Source organism: Epinephelus fuscoguttatus, linkage group LG10 (assembly GCF_011397635.1).
Source record: "Epinephelus fuscoguttatus linkage group LG10, E.fuscoguttatus.final_Chr_v1".
Lineage (NCBI taxonomy): Eukaryota > Metazoa > Chordata > Actinopteri > Perciformes > Serranidae > Epinephelus > Epinephelus fuscoguttatus.
Genome location: NC_064761.1, coordinates 17078246 through 17096771, shown reverse-complemented (window position 1 = coordinate 17096771; position 18526 = coordinate 17078246). Strand labels below are relative to the sequence as shown.

General features: G+C 41.1%; 2 protein-coding genes across 3 annotated transcripts in view; both read left to right on the top strand.

The window, feature by feature from the left end:
- Positions 1-5523, top strand: part of anos1b (anosmin 1b) — a 51299-nt gene extending 45776 nt beyond the window's left edge. The window contains exons 10-15 of the mRNA XM_049588648.1: positions 1081-1317; positions 1922-2016; positions 2825-2987; positions 3374-3606; positions 3981-4124; positions 4299-5523. Of these exons, the coding sequence (XP_049444605.1) occupies positions 1081-1317; positions 1922-2016; positions 2825-2987; positions 3374-3606; positions 3981-4121 (869 nt within the window). The 3' untranslated portion in view covers positions 4122-4124; positions 4299-5523. The remainder of the gene's footprint in view (positions 1-1080; positions 1318-1921; positions 2017-2824; positions 2988-3373; positions 3607-3980; positions 4125-4298) is intronic.
- Positions 5524-7006: 1483 nt separating this feature from the next.
- LOC125896255 (uncharacterized) lies at positions 7007-17873 on the top strand. Of its 2 annotated transcripts, none has more exons than XM_049588670.1 (10): positions 7007-7102; positions 8550-10405; positions 10962-11067; positions 13076-13223; positions 13319-13366; positions 13578-13655; positions 14159-14296; positions 15466-15549; positions 15952-16002; positions 16322-17873. In XM_049588670.1, exons 2-10 carry the CDS (start codon positions 8863-8865, stop codon positions 16430-16432), a joined length of 2307 nt encoding a protein of 768 aa, XP_049444627.1. In that variant the 5' UTR covers positions 7007-7102; positions 8550-8862; the 3' UTR covers positions 16433-17873. The 2 variants fall into 2 exon arrangements, with proteins under 2 accessions (XP_049444627.1, XP_049444628.1); XM_049588671.1 differs by having other exon boundaries at positions 7017-7066.
- Positions 17874-18526: the final 653 nt, after the last annotated feature.

Genomic DNA, 18526 nt, shown 5'->3' with positions numbered 1-18526 from the left:
GGAAGGCACCAAAACTCCAGTAGGATTTTTTACAGTTCTGTCTTGGAAGAATAAACAGTACAAGGCTATAAATAAAGCTAAGAGTTGCCCAGTAGACGGAGGTTTCTTGCCCAAGTAGTTTAAACTGTAGCTTTACTGTTTGTGTTGCTGTGATTCAACAATAAAGCCACCTAAGGACTCCCTTAGCAACAATACCCCAAATAGAGACTCAAGTTTGAACATTTCGTGAACTTGTCATGCCACTAGAGTCCACAGCACCCGTTTGTTAACAGGGCCATACATTATTGAGTTAATGATTTTAGCTGTTTGTGCAGAGCTGCATTTGCCTCCTGTCAGCATATTTAGTCTCCCTACAGCTGCACTGTTTAAACATTCACATACAGTGGAAAGTGGTAACGTTAATGGTCGTCCAGGCAACAGAGGTATTTATAGGTGACCTTTCGGTCAGCCCAGCAGAGGATTGTAGCCAGCTGCAGCTCAATTATCAAACCATATACTAACAATTTCATATGGAACATATTGCCATTTATAATTTAGCTGTATTAATATTTGACAGAGTCTGTGTATTGGCCTGGTTTCCCTCAATGCTAATGAGGGTCAGTTAGGCCAGATAAAGCCAATTAGTGTTTCTGAGTGAAAGAAATTAACGGGAAAGCTAGCTACCAGCTGCATTCTCATTGCCGGTTTATGATATTCCTGGCACAAAATATAAATTCCATATGCTGTATAACAGGCTTCATACATCCTGTCGTTCATATGATGTGTTTTTGGGATGTTGCCAGTTATGGATATTCAGCACAGCTTCTATATAAATAATGCTTACTGCAGAGTGGTTAAGAAACTGCATCTTTATTTCACACATGTGAATATCACTCCTGCAACCAAAGTTTGTTTTTCTCACCTCGTAAAAGGTCATTTTATTGTGAAAATATGCGAGAACTGCTCGTTATTTATGAGGCTGATTGTCAGAGTATTTTTACCTTTTTACTGCCCTGTTTGTTTTCACTGGAGAGACATGCCATCAAATCAGCCAACGTTTGAGATTGTAACACTTATTATTTCTCCTCTCCTCCACCAAAGGCGAAGACTTCTCCAATGAGCTCCCCTCCTCCTCTTCCTCATCATTTCTTCCCTCCTCTCCTTCCCTCTCATCCTCCTCTCCTTCCTCCCCTGACCTCCCCCTCTCCTCCTCTCTGCCTCAGCCTGAATCCCCCCTTAACCCCGTTGTCCCTGGCAACCTGCGCCTGGAGGTCGCCGCTCCTCATTACCATAACGACCAGCTGCAGGTCAAGGTGTTCTGGAAGTGGCCTCATCATGGTGAGATGATTTTGAAACACTGAACAACTCAATAGTAAAAAAGAAAAGACTGTGGAAAACAAAAAAACGATGCAAAACAATTTCAGTGTGGCTAACGTTATCTTGAAAGTCCTCTCTTTACTCCTGTAACAGTTTGGTCATCTAGATTCACAAAAATATCAACACATATCTCAGTAAATTGCATGGTTGTCACTAGGAAGCTACTTATCCTACTACACACAAATAACCCTCACTCCAAGTTGTTTAGCTGGGTATAATTGTTGGATTATCGTTGCATTCAGAACTGCAATCAAACGTGTATCCACTTATACTGTCTGGTTACTAAAAATGAATCCATAATTTTTTTCAATGACCATCGTACTAAATGTCAATATACTGTATATACTGATGCTTGAGATCCATTAGCATTTCCATTAAAATAGTGACCTTCAGAGAGAGAGAACTCAGACAAACCTCTCTGATCATCAATAAAACAGAAATATAGAAAAGAGAAGAAAATTTATCAGTGTGCATCATGGCATCAATCTAATTCATGAGAACAAACACAAGATAAACACAAACACATGCTCACTTGTGTAGTGTCTGTCTCTCTTTTGTTTAATAGGCAGGCAGAGACACCCTGGTCCCTACATTTTGCGGTGGCACCCACATACCTGCAGTACCAATGTTACAGGCACAGAGAGAACAGCAACTGTGCAGGTATAACTACCCTGTGTTTGTGAAGTTGTGTATTGGTGTCCTGTTTCTATGTGGGCATTGTCGGTCTGTCTTTTTGTGTGTATCAGAAATCAGATTTCATCACCATTACTCAGATCAGTGTGGAATTCTCCCATCTTCTGTCAGTGTGCAACTTTTTGTCTCTCTGCCATCATCTTGCTCCGTCTCTGCCTGACATCACTTTTACCATAACTCTGTCAAACCATTGGCTAAAACATCCTGTATTTAAATATGAAATAATGAAATAAAGTAAGGGAGTGATCTAGGGGAAAGTGATTTGCAGAATCATCTCAGTAATTTTAATTTTAAAAGATAAACTGGTATTGAATGAATACAGCGCCCGTGATATCTGCCCAAAGCACTTCATCTGAAGGAAACTGGACACACCACCAACATTAGATCTTCACCCGCTGGTGACCCGGTGTTAACCTCTCATCTAAAATGATCACAGACTCAGTGGGCTGATAAATATCAAAGTGCTGTGCGCAATTTTCTGAGGTCATAGAGCATGATTTCTCTTCATTGAAGTTCAGCCTTTTTTTAAACAGTTATTCCATTCCTCATCATTTGAAGCTGCCAGCCTGCAAAGCTGCCAAGCACCACTTCAAAACTGTGCTGTTTATTTTAACATGGAGCTAACACACTGCTTATATGAGACAGGTTCCCAAACAAAAATAGAGGTAATATGTGTATTTTAAGGAACCTGATAATATGTCAGTTTTTAACGACCAGCTGTGCACAGTTTAAACATTCTTTTTATCCATAATTTGACTTAATTCTCTTTCTCCAGGGCACCCATCACACCATCACAGGTCTGCTGTTTGCCTGTAAGTACCAGGTCGCTGTGGCGATGAAGGCTGACCTGGGGTCAGAGGCTGTTGCCTGGGTTACGACTCCGGCTTGCTCTGCCATCAGGGTCAGAGGAGGCAAAGCTTTGCCCTGCAACACTGAGGGTAAGAGTAACGAAAGACACACCTACACACACACACACACACACACACACACACACACGCACGCAGGTGTAAATGTAGTATTCCATTTATTCTTATTAATCCTGTGAAATGCCTACATAAAAGATGCTCTGGAAAGTGGGTTGTTTTCTTGTTTTCTTTTGGGAACATTAACCCCAAAAAGATACTACAAACACTAGGACACTTGCACATACACTGAAGACTCCAGTAATCTAACCAAACATATGCACACAGTTAGCAAGTTAAATAAACTTCAGATAACTGCCAATATGATCAGACTCCAATCAAACTTTGGTCAATTGTTGAAGACTTAAGTAAGTGTTTTGTCACAAGTGTAGAAAATGTTTTGTGTGTTTTGTTTGTGTCAGAGCGCCTCCTGTCAGGCAGAAAGGTGGTACTGCGTCCAGAACGACTGACCGCAGACTTTCAACAAGTCAACGGCACCCTACTCACAACGATTCGCTGGAGGATGTCCCAGCATGCACTGGACCCAGCTGCTGTGGAGGGGTTCCAGTTCACCTGGACGCTGCAATCAGGGGTTACCACGGCAACAGAGGGGCAGGAAGACATACTTATCTCCCAGACGCAGACAATCGCGCCGGTGAGACACAAAGAGAGGTCAAGAGTGAGGGTGTTTGTGGAGAAAAATGCCTCCGAGATTTGAGAGGGCTTTGTGTGTGTGTGTGTGTGTGTGTGTGTTTTCAGTGGGGATGGTGACTCAGTTCTTTTTATATCAAGTTCCCTTTTTCCTTCCCTTTAATTTACACTTTAACGAGGCAGTGTCAGCAGTCAAATAATTAAAACAGAAGCTTATCATTAAAAGTTAATTCATAAAAGCTGATAGCACTTCATGACACATCATTTACATATTTTACAACAAGGGATTAGTCTGGTGATATTCTATATTTTTGTTTTTGTCAAGCAAGTATAGTGTATGTGTGTGTCTGTGAACTTATCCTGCTTCACCTTCCACAGTCTCAGCGGTCAGTGTCAGTCCCCGGTCTTCAGGCTGACAGTGTTTACCAGCTGCAGCTCCAGGTGCTGACAGCAGGGGGCAGCAATGGTGCAGCTGTCTCCAAGACCATACATACTCCAGCTATCAACACCACACTTTGATGGGTAATGGTGCCTTCTCACTAACACACTGCTGTCATGTGTAGCTCTGTTAAAAACTAATAGTCGCCTTTTTATCCATTTACATAATAAAACAGTGTACATTGTCTGTCACTGTGTTTCTGTGAAAGGCTACTTGTCATCGTTTGTCGACTTAATCCTACCATTCATCTCTTCCAGGCCCAAATCCTACAGTTGTCACCATCTGCTGCAACAACGGTCATCTTTACCAACATCCACTCTTCCACTGTCTTCCACAGTGCAACATGGTCAAGTGCAGAAAACATGCTGTAAAATAAACAAAGTTCCTCTGTGTATTGTAGATCATTATTTCATATGAATGGTATTTCCTACTCTGACCCTCCCAACCCCCTAAGTTCAGTCACTTTTCAAATATCAGGAAGGTTGTTAGCCCTCTCTAAAGGAAAACAATCATTAATCATTCATCTAATCAATCAGTCTGTCAGCTGATCCAAAGGTTACGGCCTTCGTCGATATTGTTTTGTATAAATCGTGAGAGAAAAAACTGTACCTGTACATGGTGCCAAATTAAAAAACACTACGTACTTATACAGTTAGTCTTTGCAGTAAAATGTGTATCCTTGAATCATATTTTTTTATATTTTCGTATCAAAATGGTTCCTCTCGGCATTAGTGCCACAGCGACGCAGCATTGCAAGACTTGTATGTGAAAAGTGAGACTCCTTGCACGGCTGCTTCTGTACATGTTTGGTGTTTAGATGGGACTACTTAGGTCATTTCTAATCACTAATCACTGGAGCCGAACGAAACTTGTAAAGAGGCTTATTATGCCTATTGTTTTTATCATGCAAGTAGAGAATGATATAGCACTGACCTTATGTACAAATAGAAATGTATAGCAACAGACTGACTGTGTTTACTTCGATGCATAATCTGCTGCGTTGTCTTTGAAGCCGGTAGGTCTGATGTGCTGAAGCCTTGAATTAAGCTAAAATATGTTTTAATATTTTGTTCATATGTTTTAAAGAAGGTAATTTTTTTTTACTCAAATCTGTCAGAATTTGTTTGATACATTTTGGGCCTCATGCAGCATTATTTTGCATTATGGTACACCCACTTCACTAAACAATAATATGTGACATTTTTAGTTAACATAACTATTCCTGTGGTTGATTTCTTTGTTTTATAAAAGTCATTGCGTTACTTTGAAAAGGTTGGGAACTACTGGTGTCAGGCATCCAGTGATAATCATGTTAATATTCTCTCTATGTAACCTCCACTATATTATACTGTTGATAATTTTGTACTTACCATAATTCCTTTACTTTTTTGACCATTAGTTTTATTTATTGTTTTCCTATCATAGTTTTTTGTAATTAAAGATGATCAAGATACAGTGTGTGCCGTGTCAGTGAGCGGGTGGGTAGAAATTAAGATAAATGGGATAGCATAAAGATGAGAATTGCCAGTGCTTGCTTGATTTGCTTTCCATCTTTTTATCCACCATTTTCTCCCTTTGCTATGGCAACAACAACAATTACTGCTGTACATCTTAATGTTGTCTCTTCCAAAATCCAAATTTTAGAAACATCAGTGCCTATTTTATGAATAGACTGATAGTTGAAGTCCAGATACATAAAACAATGGATCTATATGGATTTAATCTCTGTCTTAGATGTGGTACCTTCTTCAGATATGAAGACTTTGTCAGAATAAAGGTATCAATATTTCTCGGATAGAATTTAACAGTGTTATAAAAAGTATATCACCAAAGCTGTTTCTCATCAAAAGTGCATTGTAATATAGCCCTTTGTCCGGAGAAATTCCCATACTCTTAATTGGTGGGAAAGACACATCTGATTGTATGTGTAATAATCACCATATATTGACCATAGATTACTTATGTTACTTTCAAAAATCAACATTTTAAGGAAAATAACTTCTGGAAATTTTAGCATAGAAAGTTTGCTCAGACCCTTAAAAAATTCTCATCCAAATAAAAATAAAACAAAGATTTTAAGACTTTACAAACAAAGATTTTACATAGATACTAACCCTGTAATACAGTACAGAAATTTAAAGAAGCTACATCTCCAAAATGTCATTTATTATATCTGTGTACTTTCACGAATTCTGAGTTGAAATTTCTCCTTTGATTCATGAGTTTCACTAGATTGACACCAATATTAGAAGACATTTTTCTAAATTGTAATACAGGCTCATAATCTACTAACAATGATATTAAGATTAAGCCTTCTTGGGAAATATCACAAAAGGCAAGTCATTAAGAATACACCAAATATTCGTCTTTGTGTTGAACTACATTATCTCTTTGATTGTGTTTCCACGATAACAACTAATGAAAAGGCTATAAAGACCTCTTAAATAATACCTAATAAAAACAAATAAGGTGTATCATGTCTAGGTTTGAATCTCCCTCATACACTTTAGTGTTGTCTACATTAGTTTTTGTTGTTTTTGTTATGTCTGAAACTGTTATTTCACACATGATATTAAAATGATCATTTTCAGTGTTTTGAAATTAAATATACATATCTGTCTGTACAATGTACTGTTATATTTGAAATATGGCCCAAAACAGTACGCAGATGCAGAGTAGGACCCTACAATATCAGAGTGACGACACTTTCATTGACTTCTGTGGTATGCTGAAGTTAAGCCTCACGCGCCCTCTAGTGGGGCATGAGGGCATTACCTTTCCAGAAAACCCATTCACTTACAATATGTCTGAAACGCACTTGCTTGCATGTTAGCAAATAATAGAACATAAATTCTTTTTTGAAGAAGAAAAGATGCAGTATCTTGTTTTGTGTGATAAGTTACAACCTTGTCTACATTTCAATGATTCCTCACGTAGAACATACGGACGCAGCCGAAGCTGAGCCCGACGCTGTGACATCATCAACGAGCGACGATAGCTTCAGTTGTTGTTTCTTCAAATCGTGGTGAGAAGAAACTCTGTTTGTTATTTCATAGACAAGGTAGTGTATAAAGGTGTTTTTGTCGCTTTTCGTCATGCTTTAGCTTCATACTCCACATCACTTCAAATACTGACTCGCAGCTCATTTTTTGTTTATAGACGCCTCCAACTTCCTACTGAAAATGGAGGAAATGTGTGTAGTCGCTGCTTTGTGCTTTCCCCTGTTTTGGCTGCAGCTAGCTAACTTAGCTACTTCCAGGGAATGACTAACTTATACAAAACTTTGAGCAATGTCATATTTGACTTACTTAGATTATCTAATGGCAGGTTATATTATTAAATGTGTGAGCATGTCCGGTGCCCGGTGTTACATTACCTGAGCTAATGTAGCTTTTATTTCACTTCATATCTTACTTGTTTCTGTGAATTCTAGTAGACACTGGCAGTGGTGCTGATGGCTAGCAGAGCTGCCAGTGACCGATGTATCTGCGGACACTGAATATTTGCAGCTGTAGAGTAGGTAAATGTCGCTGCTATGCTGCTAACGTTAGCTAACTATGACTTTAGCTTCTAACCAAAATAACACCTCCGTGGAAAGTGTCAGTAACGTTACTTTAAACAGAAGAGTGTCTTAAAATGTCACTTAAGTAGTTAATATTGTTTGGTCGGCATATCTTAATGCAAAATGAGTAAGTTGCATGCCAAAACAAGTTAATCACGTACTGTTTCTGAACAGCTATCCACCTGTTAACTGAAAATAACATCACTGCAGTTGCATTGATGTTCTACTGGGAAACCTTTGGCCCTGGCATTCATGTGGGTGCCACTTGACATGCTCCCCCCACCTATACACCGTTGCAGACCAGGTACCCTTCTCTCTCATGGCAATGGCACTCCCCAGCAGGACAATACATCATGCCACGCTGCGAAATGTGTTCAGGAATGGCCCGAGGAATGTCACAAAGAGCTCAAGACATCCTCTAAATTCCCCAGATCCCCATCGAGTGTCCATGGGAGGTGCGGGTACCCCACCCCACAACTGACATGTCACAATGGATCCACTCCCAATGCCCCTAGGGCCAGACACCACATAACACCCCAGAGGTCCTGTGTCCATGCCTAGACAGGTCAGATCCTAGTCTGATCTAAGGAGGCCCCACTGTGGATGGGATCTGGGAGATTTTGAGGCTAGGTCAACGCTTTTAGCTCTTTGTCACATTCCTCGGGCAATTCCTGAGCAGTTTTTGTGATGTGGTGTGGAGCAATGTTCTGCTGGGGGACCACTGCCATCGGGGAGTGCTGTTGCCACGGGGCGGTGTACTTGGTCTGCAGTAGTGTTTCGGTGGGTGGCGTCCATATGAATCCATTGCATTGTAACAAGATGATAAATGTAACTTCACCTATAACCAGTTTCAATGTTGTGGCTGATCAGTGTATATTGAGAAGAGTTTGCTAACATTTCTTTCACTGGCTCTTGTCCTCTCTCTGTTTCCGTCTTTTCTTGCCAGATTTAGGAGATCATGGTGGTGTTACTATTTCATACAGGGTCTACCCATCACTGAGGAAAACTCAAGAAGTGTCATGTTCTAGTCTGCTGTCTAGTCACTTACCTCTATGGTGGGAAAGGCTTGAGAACGACTTCTTCTCTGCACAGCAACAGAACCTCACAGAAGAATACCTGAAAGGAAGCATCAGAGTAAAGACCAAGGAAGAGAAAATTAAAACACAACACGTAAAATTCAGGACCAAACGGGGAAGGAGGGTACAGGAGTGTGGAGAGGGGGTGTTGGGGATGGGGTTGAAGAGCCAAAGGAGGACGTCATGGTTCACAGCGGCTCTGCATCCCCAATGACAACAACACCATCAGCATCCCCTCATCTAACTGTTACTGCTACAGCACCTCCTCTGCAAGCAGCCCCACCTCTAGTGCCTCCCCCTGGAGATAATACAGATCAGGACCTAACCCAGAACCCTGCCAAACTCCTCACCAAAGACGTTACTTCCAACTCAGACTTGACCCAGCCCTCTACTCCGACTCCTGCTGATCCTGAGCCCACCCTTGTAACCACAGGAAAAGCACTTACTCCTAACTCAACCCAAGCATCAGCCTGGCCCTCTACACACACACCTGCCGCTGTTCAGGGCCCTGTCAATGGCCGTACTTCAGGTAGGAAGAGGACACCCAAAGCTTGTGACTGCTGTGGTCCCAACAGTACAGGACATGATGTCAGAACCTCAGGCAGAGGAAGGGGGAGAGGGAGGGGAAGGGGGAGAGGGAGGGGGGCCATTAGGGACCTCGGGGACACCCCAAAAAGGAAAGTGGATGGCCAGCTGACACGTGTCAGGTGCTTTGATTTGACCAAGGAGAAGGTAGAGGAAGCAGAGGATGAAGATGACAGACATGAAAAGGTGCAAAAGACTGTAGTGGTGGCTGATACTCTGTCACAAACGTCTGTTGCTCCCTCTGTCAGAGACTCCCTGCAGGATGGACCAATAAGGAACTATGTTGCTCCAGAGAGAAAGGATGTGCAGAAAAAGGAGGACATGTTGGAAGGGACAGGGGGGAAAGGCAGTGGTGATTGCAGGAATGTAGAGATGATATTGTCCGGAATGGCAGGCAGGGGAGCACTACTATTAAGAGGGAGAGGAGGTAGTGCAGGGAGGGGAATTATAGGAGCTACGCCTGCATCAAAATTTAAAATAGAGGGTGGAATAAAGAGGGGAGGTTTAGGTGGTGTTGTCATCAGTTCTAAAATCGATGCGCCAGCTCCATTAGTGTTTGTGCAGAAGCAGGGGCAAAACAAAGATGCAAAGATGGACCATGGAGAGTGGACTGACCCCAGCTCAGTTAAATCAACATTTGGAAATGGAGACACTGTAAACCTGAGTGACAGCGAACCTGCAGATGAGGCGAAGGATGGTGACATAATTATGAGTGAAATGAAAAATGGACTAATTTCTATCAGGGGGCTGTCAGGTCCTCCTTCGAGGTCAGGATCTCCCCACGATCTGGACTCTGAGATGCAGGTGGACAAAACTCCTGACCGAACCGACTCAGTGTCTGTGCCAGTAACTCTCTCCAACGGAAATGTAACCGCACCAACAAATGCCGACCACAGCTCCACACTTATGGAGGTGGAAACATCTCATTTGGTTGCTCCTCCATTCCAGGGCCCCATCACAGTGAACAGTGTGCAGCACAGCTGGGCATTAAGAGACCACAGGCTGTACTGTCAGCCTGGAACCTGGGAGGGGATGGAAGAAGCGAGGGGCAAAGAACAGTCTGAAAAAACAAACGGACAAGAGATGGATGGGGAAAAGCAGGACTCAGAAAGCCTGGAGCAGCTTACAGAAATGATCCACGGTAAGATGTGTTCTCAGTTAATATGTGAGGCATGGTAAATCATTTATCTTTATACGCACAAACTGAAAGAAGAAAGTGCCGAGGGTAGCACTTTTTCTATCATATGACATTCATAAAATGTGGCCTCTTCCATGATAATTTTTTGTCGAGACAGTTTCTTAGCTGGTGTCCAGAAGTCCAAGAAATATTTTCACTCTCAGGACAGACCTGATTTAAGCTCAACCCTGGCTCACATAAGATATTCATCAGTCAGAAATAGGGATAGAATTTTTCTGTTCTCTTAAAATAAATGTTTGTGTTTCTGTCCAGGAGCAACATCTTAAAGGCATCACTAATGTTTACAAGTAATAAACAGGCCTGCAGCTTTGACACAAACAAGCAATTATTTAGCTCACAGGCCTGAACACATGAGCAGCAATGGACTCAGAATCAGTATTATGAGTTTGGCTTTTAATGCCAGAGAAAACCAAACTGCTTATCCTCCAAACAAGAACTTGTCTATAATATTTAGCTAACAGATCATAAGATTCAGTGACAATGACGTCCTCTCTTTCAGAGTTTTTGGAGAGTTTCTACATGAAGTATGGCAGTTTCATTCCTCTCAGTGAGACTGATGTCCTGGAATACCTGAAGAAGAACGGCAACTCTGACCTCAGCACCAAGTAAGTCTCGACACACACACATGCACACACACGGTCTGCATGAATGCTTGAGGTTTTATCTGTATGTTTCTGCACTAAGCCTCAACCACACATTAATCCAGTCATACAGGGGAAACAGTTCATGCAAACAGCATCAGATGCTTTCAGCTGATCAGAATATGGTCACTGAAACATGGACAGTTAGCCAATAATGCATCATTTACAGTGTGCTAGGAATTATTTACTGTTATGATCACATGACATTGTGTGTTATTTACAGTAAGTACGTCATGTTATGTCAAAGGGCAGTCGTCAGATCATTCTAATGTTAAAACAGCGACCAGAAGAATCTGTGTGGAAGCAGGGGCGCCTGAATAAACTTCACACTCTAGCTGTTTATTTTCCATTAAAAACTCCTATTCTTCCGTAGGTAAAAGTGGTGCTGCAGGCTAAACCGTGCAAGGGAGGGTGGTGCAATTTGGAGGGGTGGTCCAGACCCCTGCACGTACCTCAGACGCAAAAACCTGTGTATATCTGCCTGCAGGGGGCGCTATAACCTAGGCCAATGGGTTTTGGCCTATAGCTCCCACACCGTATGTCGCACATTCAAAAATCTTGTATCCCCAGCTTCCCTGAATACAGCTGAATCACTTTGCCATAGGCCACGCCCACTTGCGTCTAGGAAGTTTTTTGCAAAATCGCGAAAACTGGAAAACCTACTTTTTCGAACTTCTCCTTGGGATTTTGTCCAATCTGCGTGAAACTTGACATATACACTCTTCTACTGAACCTGATCTAAAGTTATCAATAGAATTTTATTCGGTCAAAAAATGCGCAAATTATTAACAAACAAACTTCTATAGCTAGCTATAAAAATGCAAACTGTTGGATATCTCGGTCAAACTAAATGCTATTAACACCAAATTTGAGATCATTGGTTGGCATAAGACTGTGAGGGTATGAGCCGAATTTGGCGAATTTTGGCAACTAGGGGGCGCTATAAATGTGGTAAGTTTATATCTCTTGAACGGCTGCACCGATTTCTACGAAATTCGGTTGGTATGATGTAGGGCCAATTCTGAGGTCATACCTTGAAGATGGTCATGACTGGTCAATGTGGGCGTGGCTTATTACAAGATAAACAACAAACATTAATTTCAGCCAAACTATTATGCTGAGGGCTTTGAAATTTTAAGGGTTCATATACAATAGGACACAGATCTTCCGTACCAAAAATTGCACATGTACTCCACTAGGTGGCGCTATAATGGATGCAAACGCGTTTTTGCCTGCAACTTACACATTTTAAATGACACTTTCACAAACATTATATCCATGTGTTCCCTGGATGGAGCTGGGTTTTCTGACACAGGCCCCGCCCACTTCTGCTGCACATTCTCTTTGCTAATTCGCCACATGTCCAAAACCTACTTTTTCGAACTCCTCCTACATTTTAAGTGCCACCTGCCTGAAACTTTGCACATAGAATCTCCAGATGTGTCAGATGAAAAGTTATCAAAAGAATTTTGGCACTCCAAAAAATGCGCTTGTTACAACCAAATAATCTTTTTTGCTAGCTAAAAAACACACATTGTTTCATATTTCACTCAAAGTAGATGCTTTCAACATCAAACTTAAGTCACTCATTCCCAAGGTCATCCAGAGGCTTTGTGCCAAATTCGTTGCAAATCGGTCTATAGGTGGCGCTATAATGGATGCAAAGGCAGTTTTGCCTGTAACTTCCACATTTTAAATGACACATTCATAAACATGCGCTTGCCCCTAGCCCGTCATCCTTCGGGGACAACTTCCATGGGCTCCGCAGGACGCGGGGACCGAGTCGCACGGGGGGGGGGCTTGGCCCCCGTTCATAACTGCTTGCAGTTCTAGTTTGGATTGTTATTTTTTATCTCTGACCTTGTGGCATCTCTTATCTGAGTCGTGTTCTTTATAATGTCCTTGCCAGTACAATAAACACTTCAGAGGTTTGTCTAAAATTTCTACTGCATTTCTCCTCTTGTTATTTTAGGGGACTGGACATCAAAGGGGAGATGACTCGGTACAGGGCGGCACTGGCCTCTGCTCCTGTCGCGGGCTTCATGGTGACGTATAACAAACACACTCTGAGCCTGGAGGACCTGGGTACGCTGGAGGAACAGAACTGGCTTAATGACCAGGTAAAAAAGGACAAAGGGTTGAGCAGCCAGAAGAGCAAAAAGTCGAAGTTGTTTGAATACTCTAATACTGAAACTTTGTTCTACTGTCTGTTTAGATTATCAACATGTATGGAGAGCTCATCATGGAGGCAACACAACACAAGGTATATGATGGTGATTGTATGCTTAACATAAGAAAAGAGGCTATATAATAGGATTTATTAAATATAAAAAGGGTCACTGTAGGAGTTAAGAAATTGTATTACATTGTTTTGAGACTCTTGACATAATAGTTAGATTCTTAGACATGTTTTATTTACTAAATAACAAATTAAATTTTGACTGTGTAATGCATTGTTTTTATTTCTCTCTCAGGTTCATTTCTTCAACAGCTTTTTCCACAAGCAGCTGGTTGCCAAGGGTTACGAAGGCGTAAAGAGATGGACTAAGAAAGTAAGTAGAAAGATGACACGGTTTGGAGTTTTAGCATTTCTCAGTTGTTTTGACAGCATTGCTAATAGCTGAAGTTTAATGTCACTGTTTTATTTCTGGTTTTTAATTTGTCTCTCTGACTCGAGGCTTGACAGCAGCTGTTTCTCAGGTGCTGCAGGAAACTAGATTTCAATGTCAGCCCTTTTTTTACAGTAGTCTGGTTGCCACTGTTGGCAACCACAGTCCACATTTAGTTAGCGAACAACATAAAGTAAAAGTATGCTATGAAATATGATCAGTCATTTTTGAAATCACCGTTTTCAACCACCTTGCTGTTCAGCCCTGCCAGTAAATGAGGTCGGAAAGTTATCTGGTGTCAAAGAGAAATGCTGAAAAACCTGTTTGTCCTGTAGGTCACATATAAACCAGGTATTGTCTGATAATCTGACCGTAATAGACACCTACAACGTTTAGTATCCCAGATATCTAATTTGTGTCTGTGTTCATTTGTGGGATTATTTCAGGTTGACGTGTTCTCCAAGTGGCTGCTGCTATTTCCCATACATTTAGAAATCCACTGGTCTCTCATCACGGTCACCATGGCAACCAAAACCATCAGTTACTACGACAGCCAAGGCATCGTCTTCAGACACACCACAGATGTGAGTGCCTCCGTGCATGTTGATGTCTTTGGGGTCGTACCTCATTGTTTCAGATTTTTTTTTGGTGATTTCGAATCTCTACACAACAAACAAGCAGTCCAGCTCTCTGCTCTGAGACATTATTGAACCATTTATTCCTGGAGAGAGGCTACATGAGATGAGATAAAAAGTTTTCACAATTTGATGTCAGTAATAGCAGATAGTCAGAAGTTGCAGCAATTTTTTCTAGAAATTCAGATTTTTCATCACATCGTTGTAATGAAGCAGAACAAACTTTAATTGTTTAGATTTGATAATTGATACTTTAAAACATTAATTTGTGGATTAATGCTTGAAAGACAAATCTCTGGCCAGCTTGTTGTGTTTCGTCAAAATTACTTGAACACAAATGTTGCAAAACAGCTTTGACTTTAGTCCTAATACTAATACTACTATGCTAAAAACATCTCATACAGTCTATGCATTTTCTGTATTTAATTTAATTCTATTTTGTTTTGTTTTGTTTTAATTTTTGTTTTATTTAGTTTTGTAAGTACCCAATATTAATTCAGAAAGTTTATGTTTTTCCCTAAAGTCTAGTTTTTATTTCTATTTCACTTAACACAAATGTTCTTATTACAAATTTAGTTTTGTTTTCCATAATAACCTTGGTTTGATAATCATTAATTGTCTGCATACTTGCTTATATGTAGCATATCTGACAGCTGTACAAACTGAAATTTCATCAGTATTTATTATGGGAAAGTTTTTGTGAAAGGAAAGGATGAAACTATCAATCAGAATGGATACCATCTCTTACAGTCTGACCCCCTAACAAGCAGAAACCATCATGCAGTCCATCAGTGTAGGTAGGCTGGCATGTAGTTAAAGATATGGTGGACAGTCTGACACCAAACCAGACATGTCATGTTTAAATTTAGCTCATATTCTCACCATCTGCTTAACAGACTGAGGAGTGTCTCCTTCAGCCGTCCTTACCCTCCACTTTCTCTTCCTTATAACTATTCCAACACTCAATTAAAATTAAAATGTGCTGAAACTGTTGGATAAATGTATTCATCATGTCTCACAGTAGAAATGTGGAAATTTGTGCTGCTGGGATAATGCTAGTCCTTGGCACTATTTCCTCTGTAGTATAACGCTGTCCTGTGTCCGCTGTCCCCTGTCAGAACATTATGAAGTACCTTCAGTCTGAAGCCAGAGAGAAGCAACAGACAGCTTTCCTGAAAGGCTGGAAGATCACCATCATCAAGGTAACCCTGAACCCTGACTTTATGCTCATGCTGAGCTCACCTATAATGTAAATACAAGAACTAAAATATCTGTTAAAGGTGCCCAAATAATTGTAACATAGCTGCAGGACACGGAAATCACTGTTTATTAATACAAATGAGTGAACTTGTTGTCCTTATTGCCGCTGCTGGACTCAGGAGTTACGTCTGGTTACCATATAAACTCATAATAGTAATCAGGTTACTGCTGTTATTCTTTTTCCTAGAAACTCTTTCATAATCACTATTTCATTGCAAAGTCCAACATATAATTTAGTTGTATGAATGTACGGTTAATACATACATAAAGAGACATCTCAGTCCAGAAGCTGTAACTATGACAGCTTTTGTCCCCTGTGTGACTGTGACTTGTTGACTCCTCAGGGTATTCCTCAGCAGAAAAATGACAGCGACTGTGGAGTTTTTGTCCTCGAGGTGAGACATTTTTCTTTCCCCTCTACACCGCTGTCCTTTGTTCATCACCCTTTCCTTTATTCCTTTTCCTCGTCTCCTGTCCCTGTCTGCCCCCTCTCTTTGCTTTATATGTCTCAGAAAAAGAAATAAAGTACAGCTGTGTCTCCAGCGTGTCTTTCCTGCCCCAGGATTCTACACAAATGTGATCATTACTCAGTCTCCAAGGTAGCGAAAGACGCTGGAGAGAAGCTTCTGTCAATGTCCGTGTTTTATATGGCAACCTAGCTGCAGTTGTGAATCATTTTCCTCACTGTCTTTTCTTTCTGTCTTGGTCTGTCAGTACTGCCGCTGTCTCTCTGTGAAGCAGCCCCTGCTGTTCAGTCAAGAGGACATGCCTCGCATCCGCAAGAGAATCCACAAGGAGCTGTGCGACTGTCGCCTCAACGACTGAATGACTGTATAATGGTTCCTTTCACTCACTGACTGCTCGCCTGGTTACATGAGACAGTCTGTCCAAGCCTGTCAGGTGGCCTGTGTCACTGACAGCCCGGTACATAAGCTAACACAACCTGGCCATTGGTATTCCAGGAAGCCCAAACAACACAGTGGCTGCTCACTTTTGGTTACTGGACTTTTGGTTACTTTTGGAGTTCAGTAACAGTCTGTAGCTAAGCAGATTTTTACTTGCGAAGAACTACTGACGTGGCCCCCTACTGACCTACAGAAATGCTGGACCCGTACCCATCAGGTTGTTTTTGCATTCTACATTTACGTTTCCCAGTGGATTTCAACCAAATGGTCCGTCAAGGACACAAGGGAGCTCTGACTTGGACTGAGGACACAGGCGTTGGACCAGCCTGGACCAATGGGACGGACCTTCCATCCCAAATGGTGTGGCCTTACCTCCCAGATGGCCATTTTACCCAGAATGACATTTTAAGATGTTTTAGCATCACTTTATGCATTTCATGCTGGACTTTTGCAGCAGTTTCATGCTTACAGTTATATGCTTGTTTTCTAACATGTTTATTAAAGTTAGGATGTTTCGATTCAGTGGACCAACTGTTCACTTAAAACTTGAAGGTTTGAGTTGGTTTCCTTCTCCTGGACTACAGATATTTGCACGGTTAGAGGCCTATTCAATGAAGAGTCTAGAATATCAACTGAATGTACTGATCATGTATTCTTCCTGGCTGCCTCGCAGAGTGGAGACTCAGCACCGTACAGGCTGATGGCACATGTTGGCTGTGGCTTGAAACAGGGATATAATTTTCTTGTTCGTTTTTTGGTTTAAAGTATCAGGTTATTGACACATTACTCCAAATAATTTCCTACTAAAATTCCAGTTTTTCAACCACATTTCTTTTGTTTGTTTGTTTTGCTGTGATCACATTCTTACGATAGGTTTTGCACAAGCATTTTCCTGCCTTTTCAGCTGAAAGCCATCGTTTGACTTTACATCTGAATCCATTGATTTGAGTTGGAAACAGTTTCTCATGCTGGTGAGTGAATTTCATGTTCGGCTGTACAGCTAGCTGCTGATGTGAGGACCACCGATTTTTTTTGTTTTGTTTTGTTTTTTTGTTTTGTTTTTTGACTTTGGCCAAGCTCTTTTTCCTCATTGACTTTATAGTGCCGGGGCCCTCCTGCTTCACATGGACGCATTAACAAAGGTGCAGGAAGTCGTAGTTACAGAGAAACAAGTGGACCTCAGCTATTTTGAATAAATCTTCTGTCCAACCTAGATTTTGTTGTTATATTCACTTATATGTATTTACAGATTTTATTGTACTTCTACTGGCCTACTACTGTACATGCTTGCTTTGGCTAAAACCACAACTGTTTCTGGACTGTTTTTATTGTTGTTATTAAAAGGCCGATACTGCTGGAAATTTTGTCGCAGCTTTTCTTTCAAGTGGTTTTGAATGAGTAGTGCCTTGGCGTGATTAAGAAAATCTCAGAGATGCTTAATTGAAACATGGAGACAACAACATAAGTGACCGGATGGATCGTTTATTTTTCTTGTCTTTTACATCTTGTGTACTTGTAATGATTAAAGAACCCTTCTAACTAAGTCCCATGCACAGATTTGAAGAACAGCAGGTGTATATTGGGTAAATTCTGCATTGTATCCCTGTTTTTATCAAGTGTGTGGCAGCGGGGAAGGTTTATCTCTCCTTTCACCACTAATAGTGTGAGATTGATTTCAGAGATAATCCTGTCTTCTCATCGATCTCATCTCCACATCAAAGTCTCTTTAGAATCACTATTTTAGTTTATCTTTTATTCAAGGAAAAGAATCTATGATCATCATCAGATCTCTGTTTTAGTGGGTGATAAGAGCAATATGTCAGGGTCTGATGAACTACTGCATTACTACATAATTACCACAAGAGGGGGCCATTTATCTGTAATTATCATCTTGCCATAGCCATTTTATTTAATTATTGTTTATGGTGCACATCCTGAGCACAAGGTCAGAAACATGTCAGTGGCCCCGGAGCTGGATGAAGGTCGTGTTGCTTGAGGGCACTTTAGCGGAGAC

Coding starts and splice junctions, on each gene's coding strand:
- LOC125896255 (XM_049588670.1), top strand. CDS start 8,863: ATGGTTCACAGCGGCTCTGCATCCCCAATGACAACAACACCATCAGCA. Junction 15,550..15,951: donor GGAAGATCACCATCATCAAG/GTAACCCTGAAC, acceptor TTGACTCCTCAG/GGTATTCCTCAGCAGAAAAA. Junction 16,003..16,321: donor GTGGAGTTTTTGTCCTCGAG/GTGAGACATTTT, acceptor TTGGTCTGTCAG/TACTGCCGCTGTCTCTCTGT.